Raw genomic sequence first — 13,182 nt, 5'->3', positions numbered from 1 at the left:
TAGAATAGTTGGGTTGGAAGGGTCCTGAAAGGTCATGGAACCATAGAATAGTGGGGTTGGAAGGGTCCTGAAAGGTCACGGAACCATAGAATTGTGGGGTTGGATGGGTCCTGAAAGGTCATTGGATGATTGAGTTAGTATTTTGCTTAAAGATCACAGAACCATAGGATAATTAGAATGAAAGGGTCCTGAAAGATCATAGAATGTTGTTACGGTTTAGTTGGAAAGGTCCTTAAAGATCACAGAACCATAGGATAGCTTCTTCTCTCATACCAACTGCGCCACTCAGCTCGATGCCATCTGCCAGTGTTCTGAGGGCACACCACTGATGTCACTGTTAAAGACATTGAAGACAGGCCTGGGGGTCACCACCCCTCACCACCCAAACCATCCAACCAACCCTTCCTCCACCCAACTGTCCACCCTTCACTTGGATTACGCCCTGCCAGAAGCGTGCCATTGCCGAAGGACCCCAGAACAGCCTCCATTCATTTCTAACAGGCAGAAAATATACATGGGCTGGATTCCTTTTTCTTTATTCATTTTGCCAGAAGTCAGTTTCTTTGTGACAGACCGAAATATTTCAGCTCAAAGAATACACAGAGGTAGAAAACGTGAGGTTTCATGGGGAAAAATTGTCTCTGATTAATCAGCTCTTTGTTTTTATCAGCACAGAAGGGCACACACAGCAGAGGCACAACCCAGTTCTACCCATGGCAATCCTGAGCCCCCAGAAGTCAAGATATGGCTGTGCAGGTGCTCTGTGCTGATAGCTGAAGCCAGGTGAGCACATCCTGCCCCCATTATGAAAAATGGATTAAAATAAACGAGTTTACTGCAGCTTGCTTGCATTGAGGCTACTTTTAGCTCTTGGCTCCCTACTTTCATGGCCATGTGTGTTTTGGAAAAGGGACCAAGGCTGCTTGATAGGGCCAGGCCACCTGTGGGGCTCCCATACATACCTCCTCCTCATCCCCTATAAAGCAGCGTGGGGTGAAGTCTTGGCCACGCTGTCACCATGCTGCAGCTCCTGCTCCTCGCTGCCCTCGCGCTGTGTGGTGAGTTCCTGTGCCCAGGGCTCGTTAGCTGCTAATGAGCTCGCAGATTTGGGGCTCCAGGGAGCAATGGATTCACAGCTGTCACTGTCCTTTCCCCACAGGATGCCATGCAGAGCCGGGTTCTGGTGGGATGCAACGTGTGGTTGGAGGGACCGAGGCGCAATCACATGCTTGGCCCTCACAAGTGGGTTGCGTTGGGGACTGGTGATGAACCCAGTGGGATTCCATCCTATTTGGTCTCCCATCCCTTTGGATCTCCCATCTCCTTGGGCAACCCATCCCCTCAGGGCTCCCATCTCCTTTGGGCTCCCATCCCTTCTGGGTATCCCATCCCCTTGGTTCTTCTGTTCCCTTGGAGTTCCCATCCCCTTGGGTATCTTATCCCTGCCTCCTTGGGTCTCTCATCTCCGTGGGTCTCCTGTCCCTTTCAGGCTCTCTTCCCCTTGGGTCTCCCATCCCCTTTGGGTTTCCTGCCCCTTTTGTGTTCCCACCCCCTGGGAGCTCCCGTTTCCACATCTCACCCTGTGCTGTTTCCCCCCAGATCTCCCTCCAGTATTACTCCGGGGGCAGCTGGCACCACACCTGTGGAGGGTCCCTCATCCGACAGAACTGGGTGATGACAGCAGCCCACTGCGTAGACAGGTGAGCAGCCGTGGGAGCCCCACTGTCTCCTGAAAATGCCATTTTTCCATCAAAAAAAGAAAAAAAAAGGAAAAATTAGCTGTCCCCACCCAGAGAGTGTCAGTCCTTTCTGTTAAGGACTGGGGGTCTTTGCTGATCTTTCCAGTAAGGAGAATGATCCCTGCAAGCACCTTCTTGTATGGATGACTCTTCACTATAGAACCATAGGATGGTTGGGCTGGAAGAACCCCTAGAGATCATAGAACCATAACCATAGAATATTGGGCTGGAAGGGTCCTGAAAGATCATAGAACCAGAGAATATTGGGCTGGAAGGGTCCTGAAAGATCATAGAACCAGAGAATATTGGGCTGGAAGGGTCCTGAAAGATCATAGAACCAGAGAATATTGGGCTGGAAGGGTCCTGAAAGATCATAGAACCAGAGAATATTGGGCTGGAAGGGTCCTGAAAGATCATAGAACCATAGCATTATTATTCCTCCTTTCTATCCCTGTGTCCATGGTGTCAATAAAGAATTAGAAGTTTCTATTGCACATGCAGAGAAAGCATGAATGTATACATGATAAACGTTGAGTTAAAAACGGGATTTGATTATTCTCCGTTGAGTCTGTTCATCAAATCCAAGTCACTTCCTCAGTCCTGTTGCGTTAACCCTCGAAGCAATGGCAGTGTGGGTCCTGATCCTGTGCTTTTTTTGCAGTAACCTGAAATACCGCGTCGTCGCCGGTGACCACAACATCTACCAGAGCGAGGGCACCGAGCAGACCTTCAGTGTCAGCAGCATCTACATCCACCCCAACTGGAACTCCAACAACGTGGCAGCTGGGTAACGCACCTGGGGAGGGGGGTCGTCAGGAGGGAGAGCTGCAGGGGGATGGGGGCTTCTCCAGGTGCTCTACAGCGCCCTGCGCATCCTCCCCACCAAGATGGTGAGGGGCCTGGAGCATCTCTGCTATGAGGAAAGGCTGAGTGATCTGGGTCTGTTCAGCCTGGACAAAAGAAGGCTGAGAGGGGACCTGATCCAGGTCTATGAATATCTAAGGTGTGGGGGGCAGAATGGCGAGGCCGGACTGTTTTCAGTGGTGAGTGGAGACAGGACAAGGGGAAACGGCCGGAAACTGCAGCATAGGAAGTTCTGCACCAATGTGCACAAGAACTTCTGTACAGTGAGGTGACGGAGCACTGGAACAGGCTGCAGGGAGGTGGGGGAGTCTATGGGTCCCAACGTGTCTCTATGGGTCCCAACGTGACTCTATGGGTCCCATTGTGTCTCTATGGGTCCCAATGTGTCTCCATGGGTCCCACTGTTCACTGGAACAGGCTGCCCAGGGAGGTGGTGGAGTCTCCTGCTCTGGAGATGTTCAAGACCTGCCTGGATGCCTCCCTGTGCGACTGCTGTAGGAATGGCTTTGGCAGGGGGTTGGACTCCATGATGTCTGGAGGTCCCTTCCAACCCCTACAATGCTGTGATTCTGTGATTCCCCACAGCTACGACATCGCGCTGCTCCGCCTGTCGGGTTCTGCCACGCTCAACAGCTACGTGCAGCTGGCGGTGCTGCCCAGCGCGGGCACAGTGCTGTCCAACAACTACCCCTGCTACATCAGCGGCTGGGGGCTGACCCGCAGTGAGTGCCACCGACATGGGCATCCCAGGGACACTCATCCCCAAATCCATGAAGATTTTAGGGAATTGGGGTTGCTTGTCAGGTTTTGGAAGTGGGTTGAGGTCCCACGAGGCGTTGTGCGTGGGGACAGATCCGGTGGTGCGAATGTAACGGGGAGTTTTGTGGGGATCAACAAAAATCCCCCAAAAATGTGGGAAAATGGGGGAGGTTCGTCCTTTCTGGAAGCGAATTGAGACCCTACAAGGCAAGGAGATGCTCATGGTTGGATGGGATCATGAAATGTACTGGAGGGGGTTTACGGGACTTATCAAAATCTACTGAAAACAAAAAGAGGGGAGGTAAATCTTTTTTGGAAGGGGGTTGAGGTCCCACAAGACATGAGGATGCTCAGGGTTGGATGCGGTCATGCAAAATTTTGGGGGGGTCTTCCAGATCTTGCTAAAATTCACTAAAAATGTGGGAAAAATGGGAGAGGTTAATCGTTCCTGGAAGTGGGTTGAAGTCCTACAAGGCGTCCTATAAGGGATGGATTTGGTCATGCAAATATCTGGGGAGATTTTGTGGGGTGCCTAAGGTTGGATGCAGTCATGAACATATTTTGGGGTGTTTTATAGAGCTCACCAAAATCCCCTAACAAAACGGGGAAATGGAGGAGGTAAATCCTTTTTGGAAGTGGGTTGAAGTCCTACAAGACGTGGGGATGCTCAAGGTTGGACGAGGTCATGCAAAAAATATTGAGGAGTTTTACAGGGCTCACGAAAATTCATTAAGGATGTGGGCAAATGGAGGAGGTTAATCACTTTTGGACACGGGATGAGGTCCCCCGTGGGATGGATGTTGTCGTGCAAATATTTTCAGAGGTTCTATGGGATGCTCAAGGTTGGATGCTGCCGTGCAAATATTTTGGGGGGTGTTATGAGGTCTATGGGTTTTAATGGACCCTTGGTCACTTGCAGCCAATGGGCAGCTGTCGAGCGTGCTGCAGCAGGCGTACCTGCCTGTTGTGAGCTACAGCACCTGCTCCAGGTCCTCCTACTGGGGCTCCACTGTCAAGAACACCATGATCTGTGCCGGCGGGGATGGTGTGCGCGCCGGCTGCCAGGTACAGCCCTGTCACATCACTGCCTCAACCCCCATCCCTGTTACAGCCCCGCTCTGATGGGTGCCCCTCCATAGGGCGACTCGGGAGGCCCCCTGAACTGTGAAGTTGATGGGGTGTACCAAGTGCATGGCATCACCAGCTTCGTCTCCAGCTTGGGCTGCAACACGCGCAACAAGCCCACCGTCTTCACCCGCGTCTCTGCCTACACCTCCTGGATATCCAGCGTAAGGAGACGGGGTGGAAGGGTTTTGTTTTTTCCAGTGGGGTCGTGCAAAGGGGGCTTGCATGGCTTCTCCACCCACTGGGAAGGCGTGGAGCACCCAAGGGGAAATGGAGAACCCAATGGGGAATAGAGCACCCAGTGGGGAATGGAGAACCCGATGGGGAATGGAGAACCCGATGGGGAATAGAGCACCCAGTGGGATGTGGAACACCCAACAGAGAGTGGAGAACTCCAAGGGAAATGGAACAACCAGTGGGGAATAGAGTATCCAATGGGGTGTGAAGTACTCAACAGGGATGGAGTATCCAATGGGGAATGGAGCACCCGAGGAATAGGGCACCCAATGGGGCATGGAGCACTCAGTGGGGTGTGCAGCACCCATTAGGGCCATGCTAGCGACTCAATGGGAGTGCTGTGGATTTGTGGGGTTACACTCTTTGTTCTCCCTCCAGGTGATCTCTTAGAACAAAGCAGCAGGAGGAGGAGAGCCCCAACCCCAGCTGTGAATGTGGACATAGAGCATTTCAGCTGGGGACATTTATGTCTCAAAGCTAGCATCAATAAACTGTTCTTCAGCGAGAACGTGCTGTCTGTTGTTTCTCCTCAGCAAGGCTGGGGATGCCCTGCCCCACTTCTTTTGCCTGCGTTCATGCAATTCTTCTCCAATCTCATCATTTGCAGTATCCTTTTTGTCAGATTCTCTTTGGCCAGGCCCCCTTCTGCCTTGCACAGAGTCTTGGAAAAAACAACCAGGCCTGGAAAGCTGAAGTGTCCTTGGATGAAAGAAGGGAAAAACTGCTCCCCTGAGGAGCAGGAAGCTGTCAGGGGAAGGACTTATCACAGACCCTCAATCCCATCCCCATCCCCATCCCATCCCTGTCCCCATCCCCATTCCATCTCCAACTCATCCATGTTCTATCCCATCCCCATTCTCATTCCACCCCACACACCATCCCCATCCCCAACCCCTTCCCCATGCCACCCCCATGTCCCACAGTGCCTCGTGCTCCCCACACCCCCCATTGGACTCGAGGACATCCAGAGCAAATTCATTTGCAGTGAATGAGAGGGGATGGATGCGGTGCTGTTATCACCTCTCCCGGTGCTGCAGGGTCGAAGCACAACCACGCACCCCACTGGTGAGCGGCTGATGGCGCTCGAGGTGGGAAACAAACAGCAAAGAATTGCAGAAGTGAGTCCAAAAGCAAAATTGAAACTCAAAACAGAAACGTGGGTGAGAAGTGCCACGGCTCGGCTGTGTGCTCTCCCCTCCCCGTCCCACCCCGTGGTTGTGTGTTTCGGGGGTGCCCGGAGCTCAGCGGATGCATCGCTTCGAACTTCCGCAGCAGAAACCAAACCACAGCTGATGCTGCAAGCAGAACCCCGCAGCCATCAGCAACCATGGCTGAGGGCAAGAGCGGGGCCGGGCTGTTCGCCAAGCAGGTCCAGAAGCACTTCAGCCGGGCACAGGAGAAGGTAGGGCATGGCCTCACCACCCTCGACTTTCATTTTTCGGTTGGGTTTTTGCAGGGTGAGGTGGGGCAGCCCCGATGGGCTCTGCTCGCCGTGCACCTCTCTCCTCCCATGGGTGCTCACAGGGTATCCGGTTGGGTGCCCCACAGTGCTGCAAGGCTTCAGTTTTGCATGCTGCTCCTCACAGCCCCCCGAAATGCTTCATAAAAGCAGGATTTTCTCCCCAAAAGTACTTGTGGTGCAGGCCATGGGGTGGGTGATGCTGGAATGGGGTTCTATGGGGCTGTCCCCACATCCCCCAGGGCCAACAGAACCCAGTGGCAGGATGGCCCCGCAGTGCGGGTGCAGCCCATGGCAGGAAGTGGGGGGAAGGGCTGCGGAAGTGGGCTGAAATGGGGCGATTGGCCGTGGTTGGGGGACATTTCAACCCCAACAATGGAAGGAGCAGCTCCCACGGTTCCTGGTTAGGGCTAAATTCAGCTCTTCCGTGACCGTATCAGCCCAGGACACGCTTCCGTGGTTCTGCGGTGGGGACGTGGGGGTGGCCTTCACCCACAGCTATTCCTCCTCCTCTTCCTCCTTGCAGCAGTGTCACCAATTCCCACTGGGGCAGCACTTTAGGGCTTCATTTGCATCAGTATTCACCCACTGTATGACATCCCGTCCCATCCCTGTTCCACCCCCACACCATCCTCGTTCCAACCCCATACCATCCCTGTTACATTCCTCTTCCATCCCCATACCATCCCCACACCATTCCTGTTCCATGCCTGTTTCATCCCCATACCATCCATGATCCATCCCTGCATCATTCCTGTTCCACCCCCTTACCATCCTCATCAAATCTGTTCCATCCCCGCACCATCCTCACCCCTCTTCCATCTGCATCCCATTCCTGCTCCATCCCCACACCACCTCCATCCCATTCCTCATCCATCCCCCACACCACCCCTGTTCCATCCTCATCTCATCCCTGTTCCATCCCCACACCATCCTCATGTCATCCCAATGCAGTGGCGTTGTGGGGAGCACAGGGCTGCATCCATAGGATTTCACAAATGAAGGCAGTCTTGAGTGGGGACACACTGTGTTGGTTTGGCTCCCCGAATCCACAAATTTCCCCTAAAAATGAACAGCATTAAGGGATGTGCAGAAGTTTGGCATCCCTCGAGCACAGCTCGGTTCGGTTGGGCTCTGCGTTGAGGCAGTCAGGTCCTGGGCATCCTTTGGGGCTCTTCCAGCATTTTGCCCACTCTCCATGCTGTCGCATTGCCCTTTCCATCCCAGGTTCTGCAGAAGTTGGGCAAAACCGTGGAAACCAAAGACGAGCAGTTTGAGCAGAGCGCAAACAACTTCCAGCTGCAGCAGGTGGCACCAGGGAGCAGAGGGGACTGGGGGGAGAGGGTCCCTCCGTGCCGCCCCCATGTCGTCTGCATGTCATCCCTGTGACTTCCCTGTTCCATCCTCATACCATCCCTATGCGATCTCCATACCATCCCAATTCCGCCCCTGTTTCATCCCCATGGCATCTGCAAGTTCTCCCCCTCCATCCCTGCTCCATCTCCATGCCATCTGCATTTCATTCCCATGCCATCTGCATCCCATTCCTGTTCCACCCCCACACCACCCCCATTCCATCCCTATTCCTTTCGCACATCATGCCAGTGCCATCCCCATGCCATCCCTGTACCATCCCCATCCCATTCCTGTACCATTCCCACATCACCCCCATGCTATCCCTACTCCATCCCTATTTTATCCCAATGGCATTCCTGTACCTTCCCCATGCCATCCCTGTGCCGCCCCTGTTCCATTCTGGTGCAATCCCCATTTCATCTCATCCCTTCCCTGTACCATCCTCCTTCCCATCCCCATCCCACCCCACCATCACTCCAATGCAATCTCCATCCCATCCTCATTCCTCCCCAGCGCCACCCCAATTCCATCTCCTTCCCATCCCCATCTTAGTTCCTCCCCGAAGCCATTCCTGTTCCATCCCCATCCAACCCCAGTGCCACCTCCATCCCATCCCTGCTCCATCCAACCCCAGTGCCACCCCCATGCCATCACTGTCCCATCCCCAACACACCCCCATCCCATTCCCCACCTCCCACTCCTCACACTCTCTTTGGGCTCGAGGGCATCCCCACCCCAGGGGCTCCAACCTGCTCCCTTCCCCCCCCCAATAAAATTGCTTTACAGAATGAAGGCAACAAACTCTACAAAGACCTGAAGGCTCTTGTCAGCGCAGTGAAAGGTACAGAGCAAAGCTCCTTTTGCACACCATGGGCAGTGAAGCACAGAGCATCCGGGGGGGGGTGGGGGGTTGTCAGGCCCTGTGCTGCATTTCCTCACCACGCATCCCAACTTCTGCAACCCCCCCCCATCCCTGCAGTGATGCACGAGAGCTCACGAAAAGTGACCGAAACGCTGCAGGAGATCTACAGCACCGAATGGGATGGACATGTGGAGCTGAAGGCCATCGCAGACGTGAGCACTGCTGTCCTCTGAGGGTTGGGGTCACGGGGATGAGTCCATGGGGACAGAGCCCGGCACGTCCCTGATTCCCATCCCTTTCCCTCCTGCAGAGCAACGACTTGCTGTGGGAAGACTATGAGGCAAAGCTGGGCGACCAGGCGCTGCGCCTGATGGAGAACTACCTGGCTCAGTTTGGGGACATTAAGGCACGTGGGGTGTGACTGTGTGGCATGGAGTGGCGTGGCACGGCATGGCATGGCATGGGGTGGGGTGGGATGGGATGAGATGGGGTGCTGTGGTGTGGCATGGCATGGCATGGTAAAGTGCAGTACGGCACAACACAGTGTGACGTGGCATAGTGTGGTGTAGGATGGGATGGGATGGCACAACAAGGCATAGCACAGCATGGTATGGCACAGCCTGGTGCAGCATCGCATGGCACAGCACAGCATGGTACAACAACACGGTATGGAACCACATGGCACGGCATGTGGTTTCGGGTGACACATGGCACAGCATGACATTGTGCATCATGGCATGGCACAGCATGGTGCAGAAAGGCTCAGCATGGCCGTTGGCATGGCATGGCATGATGTGGCATAGCATAGCATGGCATAGAATTGCATGGTATGGCATGGCATGGCATGATGTGGCATAGCATAGCATGGCATAGAATTGCATGGTATGGCATGGCATAGCATGATGTGGCATAGCACAGCATGGCAAGCATAGCACAGCATAGGACAGAATTGCATGGCATGGCATGGCATAGTATGATGTGGCATAGCACAGCATGGCATAGAATTGCATGGCATGGCATGGCATAGCATGATGTGGCATAGCACAGCATGGCACAGAATTGCATGGCATGGCATGGCATAGCATGATGTGGCATAGCACAGCATGGCACAGAATTGCATGGCATGGCACAGCATGGTGCAGAAAGGCTCAGCATGGCCGTTGTCATGGCATGATGTGGCATAGCATAGCATGGCACAGAATTGCATGGCATGGCACGGCCCAGCACAGCATGGCACGGCACGGCACTTTTCCATCTCTCTGAGGCCTCTGCCCCACTCAGGAGCGCATCGCCAAACGCAGCCGCAAACTGGTGGACTACGACAGCGCCCGGCACCACCTGGAAGCACTGCAGAACGCCAAGAAGAAGGACGAGGCCAAGATTGCCAAGGTGGGTACAAGCTCCTCCAGGAGAGGGCTGTGCCCCACTGACATCCCCCCTAACCCCCATAACCGCTCCGGACCCACACAGGCTGAGGAGGAGTTCAACAGAGCGCAGGCGGTGTTTGAGGAGCTGAACCGGGAGCTGCGGGAGGAGCTGCCCGTGCTGTATGGGAGGTACTGAGCTGCCCCAACCCGCAGCCCCCTCCCCAAAATCCCCCCTGAAAAAGCTTTGCAAACACACATGCAGCATTCCAACTTCCCACCCCCCCAAAAAAAAACCAACCACCCCACTGGGATGCAGCGCTGTCCCAAACAGCCGTCCCCATTCATCCCATTTTCACCCCCCCCCATTTATCCCCTCCCCAAGGACGGGGGTCAGGAGCTGCACCCCTCCGGCCCCCTCCTCCTCGTGCCCCATTTCTCCCCACAGCCGCATTGCCTGCTACGTCACCATCTTCCAGAACATCTCCAACCTGCGTGACATCTTCTACAAAGAGATGAGCAAGGTGGGACCCCAAAGCCCCCTTAAGACACCCCCTCCCCCCCCATTCCGCTGGTTCTGCGCCGCTCTCTGGGGCTGGTGGGGATTTGCATCACCTCCAGCACTCCGGTGCTGTCGTCAGCAACAAACGGCGCTGCTTCACCAAATTTGGGGATGAAAAAAAAAGTCTTTTTATCCATTGTTTCAATGGTGGGGGGAAAAAAAATACAGGAAGAGTTTTGGAGTTTTGCTTCTTCTGTGGGGATCAAATACCCCCCAAAGGGAATCAGAGAGAGGAAGGATGGGAGAAGCGATTTCCTCACAGCTGGTGCTTTCCGGACTCCATTTGACCTCTTTTTAACCCAAATTTGCCCTTTGTGGGATGCAGCCCCACCCACGGGGGTCCCGGGGGGCTCTGATGAGTTTCTCTCCCCCCACACAGCTCAACCGTGACCTCTATGAGGTGATGGGGAAACTTGACAAGCAGCACTCCAGCAAAGTCTTCATCATCAAAGGAGTCTCCAGGTAATGGGGGGTCCCATGGTGCCCCAGAGCCCCCTCCCCCAAAAAGTGGGTGGATGTAACGCCCTCCTCTATTTCTGCCTGTGACCAATGGGGATGGATGAGCACCTCCTGACGTTGGGTGCTGTAGGGATGAATTGGGGCTGAGCATCTCCTGACGTTGGGTGATGAACTGGGGCCGAACACCTCCCAGTGCTGGGTGCCATAGGGCTGAATTGCAGCACCTCCTGATGTTGAGGGCTACAGGGTTGAACGGAGGCTGAGCATCTCTTGATGTTGGGCGTTAGAAGGATGAACTGGGGCTGAGCACCTCCCAGAATTGAGTATTATAGGGATGAGCGCCTCCCAACACTGGGTGCTGTAGAGATGAGTTGGAGCCGAGCGTGTCTAGGCATTGGGTGCTGTAGGGCTGAATTGGGGTTGAGCATCTCCCAGTGTTGGGTGTTATATAGGGTTGAACTGGGGCTGAGCACCTCCTGATATTGGGTGGTGGACTGGTGCTGAATGCCACCCAGTACTGGGTGTCATAGGGTTGAATTTCAGCACCCTGTGGTGTTGGGTGCTGGAGGGTTGAATTGGGGCTGAGTGCCTCCCAGCTTTGGGTGCTGTAGAGATGAAATGCAGCTGAATGCGTCTAGACATTGGGTGCTACAGGGCTGAACCGGGGCTGATCATCTCCTGGCGTTGGGTGCTAGAGGGTTGAATTGGGGCTGAGCACCTCCCAGTGTTGGGTGGTGAACTGGGGCCTTTGGCTTTGGTGCCCCTCCAAGCGAATGGGATGCCTGGGGATGAATTTGGGTTGGGGACGCGGTGTCACCAAGACCCCAGGGCAGCATCCAGCTGCACTTAGGGTCTCACAGGAACTGAACCCAATCTGTCATCCCCTCACGCAGCAACCGCCGCTCGCTGCTCATCTCAGCCCCCGTCAGCCCCCCAGCCGTCTACCCTTGCCCAGAGAAGGCACCCAATTGGGACCCCTCATCAGGAGAAGAGCAGACACCAACGACCCCCGGGGTGGGCAGCGGTGCCACTGAAGATGTCCCCAATGGCCCCGCAGCACCGGGTCCAGCTGAGCCGGGTGCCCCCATGCCTGGACCCCCTCCAGCCTCACCCGCGAGTGTGGGGTCTGCGTCAGAGTCAGAGTGCAGCCAGGAGAGTCATGAGATCGACCTCAGCCCCAAAGAGATGGAGGTGTCTGTGGGCAGTGGGTGCCCTGAATGCCCCAAAACAGAGGGGGCTGCCGGGGGGGGAGTGGAGGGCATCGCTGCATCCATGGCTTCCATGATCCTCTCCGAGGCCATCGCTGTGGCCTCCGGTGCTGCTCTGGAGGACAGCGATGGCACCGGTGGTGGGGACAGCATCGACAGTGAGCCCAGCCCCGTGGAGGGGGTAGGGGAGGGTCCACCCACCGAGGGATCAGTGGAGAGTGTGGAGGGGACAGATGTGTCCCCAGAGGTGAGCAAAGCCCAGGTCACGGCACTGAGGGTGGGGTTTGGAAAGCAGAGGGGGCTGCACCCTGTGGAGGCACACGGGGTGATGCCCTGGGGTGCTCAGAGCCCCCATAGAGGAGATGGAGGGTGGGGGGGTCTGTGATTGAGCCCCAGCTTTATGCAGGGATGGGGGTCTGGGGATAGGCCCGGTCTGATACAAGGCAGGACACAGGGCCTGGGGGGTCCATGGATGAGCCACGGTGCAGGGACATGGGGACGGGGGAGGCCAGGGGCGAGGGGGGTGGGGGGAGATGAGCCCCAGCTGGATTCCAGGATTTGGGGATGGGGGGGTCAGGAGATGAACCCCAGCTTTATGCAAGGAGATGGAGTTTGGGGGGGGAGGGGGAGGGGAGAGAGTGAGGGGATCAGGGGATGAGCCCCCCCCCCCATGCATCGCTGCCATCCCCACAGGTGGGGCCGGACGCAGGGCCTTGTGAGCATGGCACACCTGAACCACAGGAGCAGGACGTGAGCTGTGACCCCCCTCAGGCCACCAGCGAATCCCTCACCCCACTGTGACCCCCGCTTTGTGGCCCCCACCTCCAAAGTTGTGCAGGCAGTGAAGGGGGAGCAACTTCATGGCACTGCCTGCAGATCACTGCGCCTAACCGTAATGTGCTTCACAACACACAGTGCTGAAATGAAATAAAGGCAGAGGGCAGCGCCAGCACCTGGAAATGCGCTGAGAGAAGAGGTCAGATTTTTTCAGACCACAGTTCCGTCCCCAGCGCCAAGTCTGGGATTTGCATTGCAGCAGGGATTGCATACAGATGGTGCATCCCATGCAAACCTTCGTGCTGCAAAGGTGCAGCTTTGGGATGCACAACAGCTCCATTCCCAGCACCAAATCTGGGGTTTGCATTGCAGCAGGCGTTGCACATTGATGGAGGACCCCACACAAACATC

General features: G+C 55.5%; 2 protein-coding genes across 2 annotated transcripts; both read left to right on the top strand.

Moving 5' to 3' along the window:
* Positions 1 to 1,018: 1,018 nt before the first annotated feature.
* CELA1 (chymotrypsin like elastase 1) lies at positions 1,019 to 5,114 on the top strand. Its single transcript, XM_048928369.1, has 8 exons — positions 1,019 to 1,058; positions 1,160 to 1,242; positions 1,600 to 1,700; positions 2,401 to 2,526; positions 3,189 to 3,325; positions 4,282 to 4,427; positions 4,502 to 4,651; positions 5,103 to 5,114. The coding sequence occupies exons 1-8, from the start codon at positions 1,019 to 1,021 to the stop codon at positions 5,112 to 5,114; spliced, it is 795 nt and encodes a 264-aa protein (XP_048784326.1).
* Positions 5,115 to 5,902: 788 nt separating this feature from the next.
* Positions 5,903 to 12,976, top strand: BIN2 (bridging integrator 2). Its single transcript, XM_048928503.1, has 11 exons — positions 5,903 to 6,126; positions 7,411 to 7,491; positions 8,326 to 8,380; positions 8,519 to 8,613; positions 8,712 to 8,807; positions 9,683 to 9,790; positions 9,872 to 9,957; positions 10,214 to 10,289; positions 10,707 to 10,789; positions 11,680 to 12,241; positions 12,688 to 12,976. The coding sequence occupies exons 1-11, from the start codon at positions 6,052 to 6,054 to the stop codon at positions 12,793 to 12,795; spliced, it is 1,425 nt and encodes a 474-aa protein (XP_048784460.1). The 5' UTR covers positions 5,903 to 6,051; the 3' UTR covers positions 12,796 to 12,976.
* The last annotated feature ends 206 nt before the right edge of the window (positions 12,977 to 13,182 follow it).

Source organism: Lagopus muta, chromosome 28, assembly GCF_023343835.1.
Source record: "Lagopus muta isolate bLagMut1 chromosome 28, bLagMut1 primary, whole genome shotgun sequence".
NCBI lineage: Eukaryota > Metazoa > Chordata > Aves > Galliformes > Phasianidae > Lagopus > Lagopus muta.
This window is presented reverse-complemented; position numbering and strand designations above follow the sequence as displayed.

What these genes read in the sequence shown, in the direction of transcription:
- CELA1 (XM_048928369.1), top strand. Translation starts at nt 1,019, where the DNA reads ATGCTGCAGCTCCTGCTCCTCGCTGCCCTCGCGCTGTGTG. An exon ending in CGCTGCCCTCGCGCTGTGTG is followed by an intron (nt 1,059 to 1,159) that starts GTGAGTTCCTGT and finishes CTTTCCCCACAG; the next exon opens with GATGCCATGCAGAGCCGGGT. An exon ending in GTGTGCGCGCCGGCTGCCAG is followed by an intron (nt 4,428 to 4,501) that starts GTACAGCCCTGT and finishes GCCCCTCCATAG; the next exon opens with GGCGACTCGGGAGGCCCCCT.
- BIN2 (XM_048928503.1), top strand. Translation starts at nt 6,052, where the DNA reads ATGGCTGAGGGCAAGAGCGGGGCCGGGCTGTTCGCCAAGCAGGTCCAG. An exon ending in ACAACTTCCAGCTGCAGCAG is followed by an intron (nt 7,492 to 8,325) that starts GTGGCACCAGGG and finishes ATTGCTTTACAG; the next exon opens with AATGAAGGCAACAAACTCTA. An exon ending in GGACAGATGTGTCCCCAGAG is followed by an intron (nt 12,242 to 12,687) that starts GTGAGCAAAGCC and finishes CCATCCCCACAG; the next exon opens with GTGGGGCCGGACGCAGGGCC.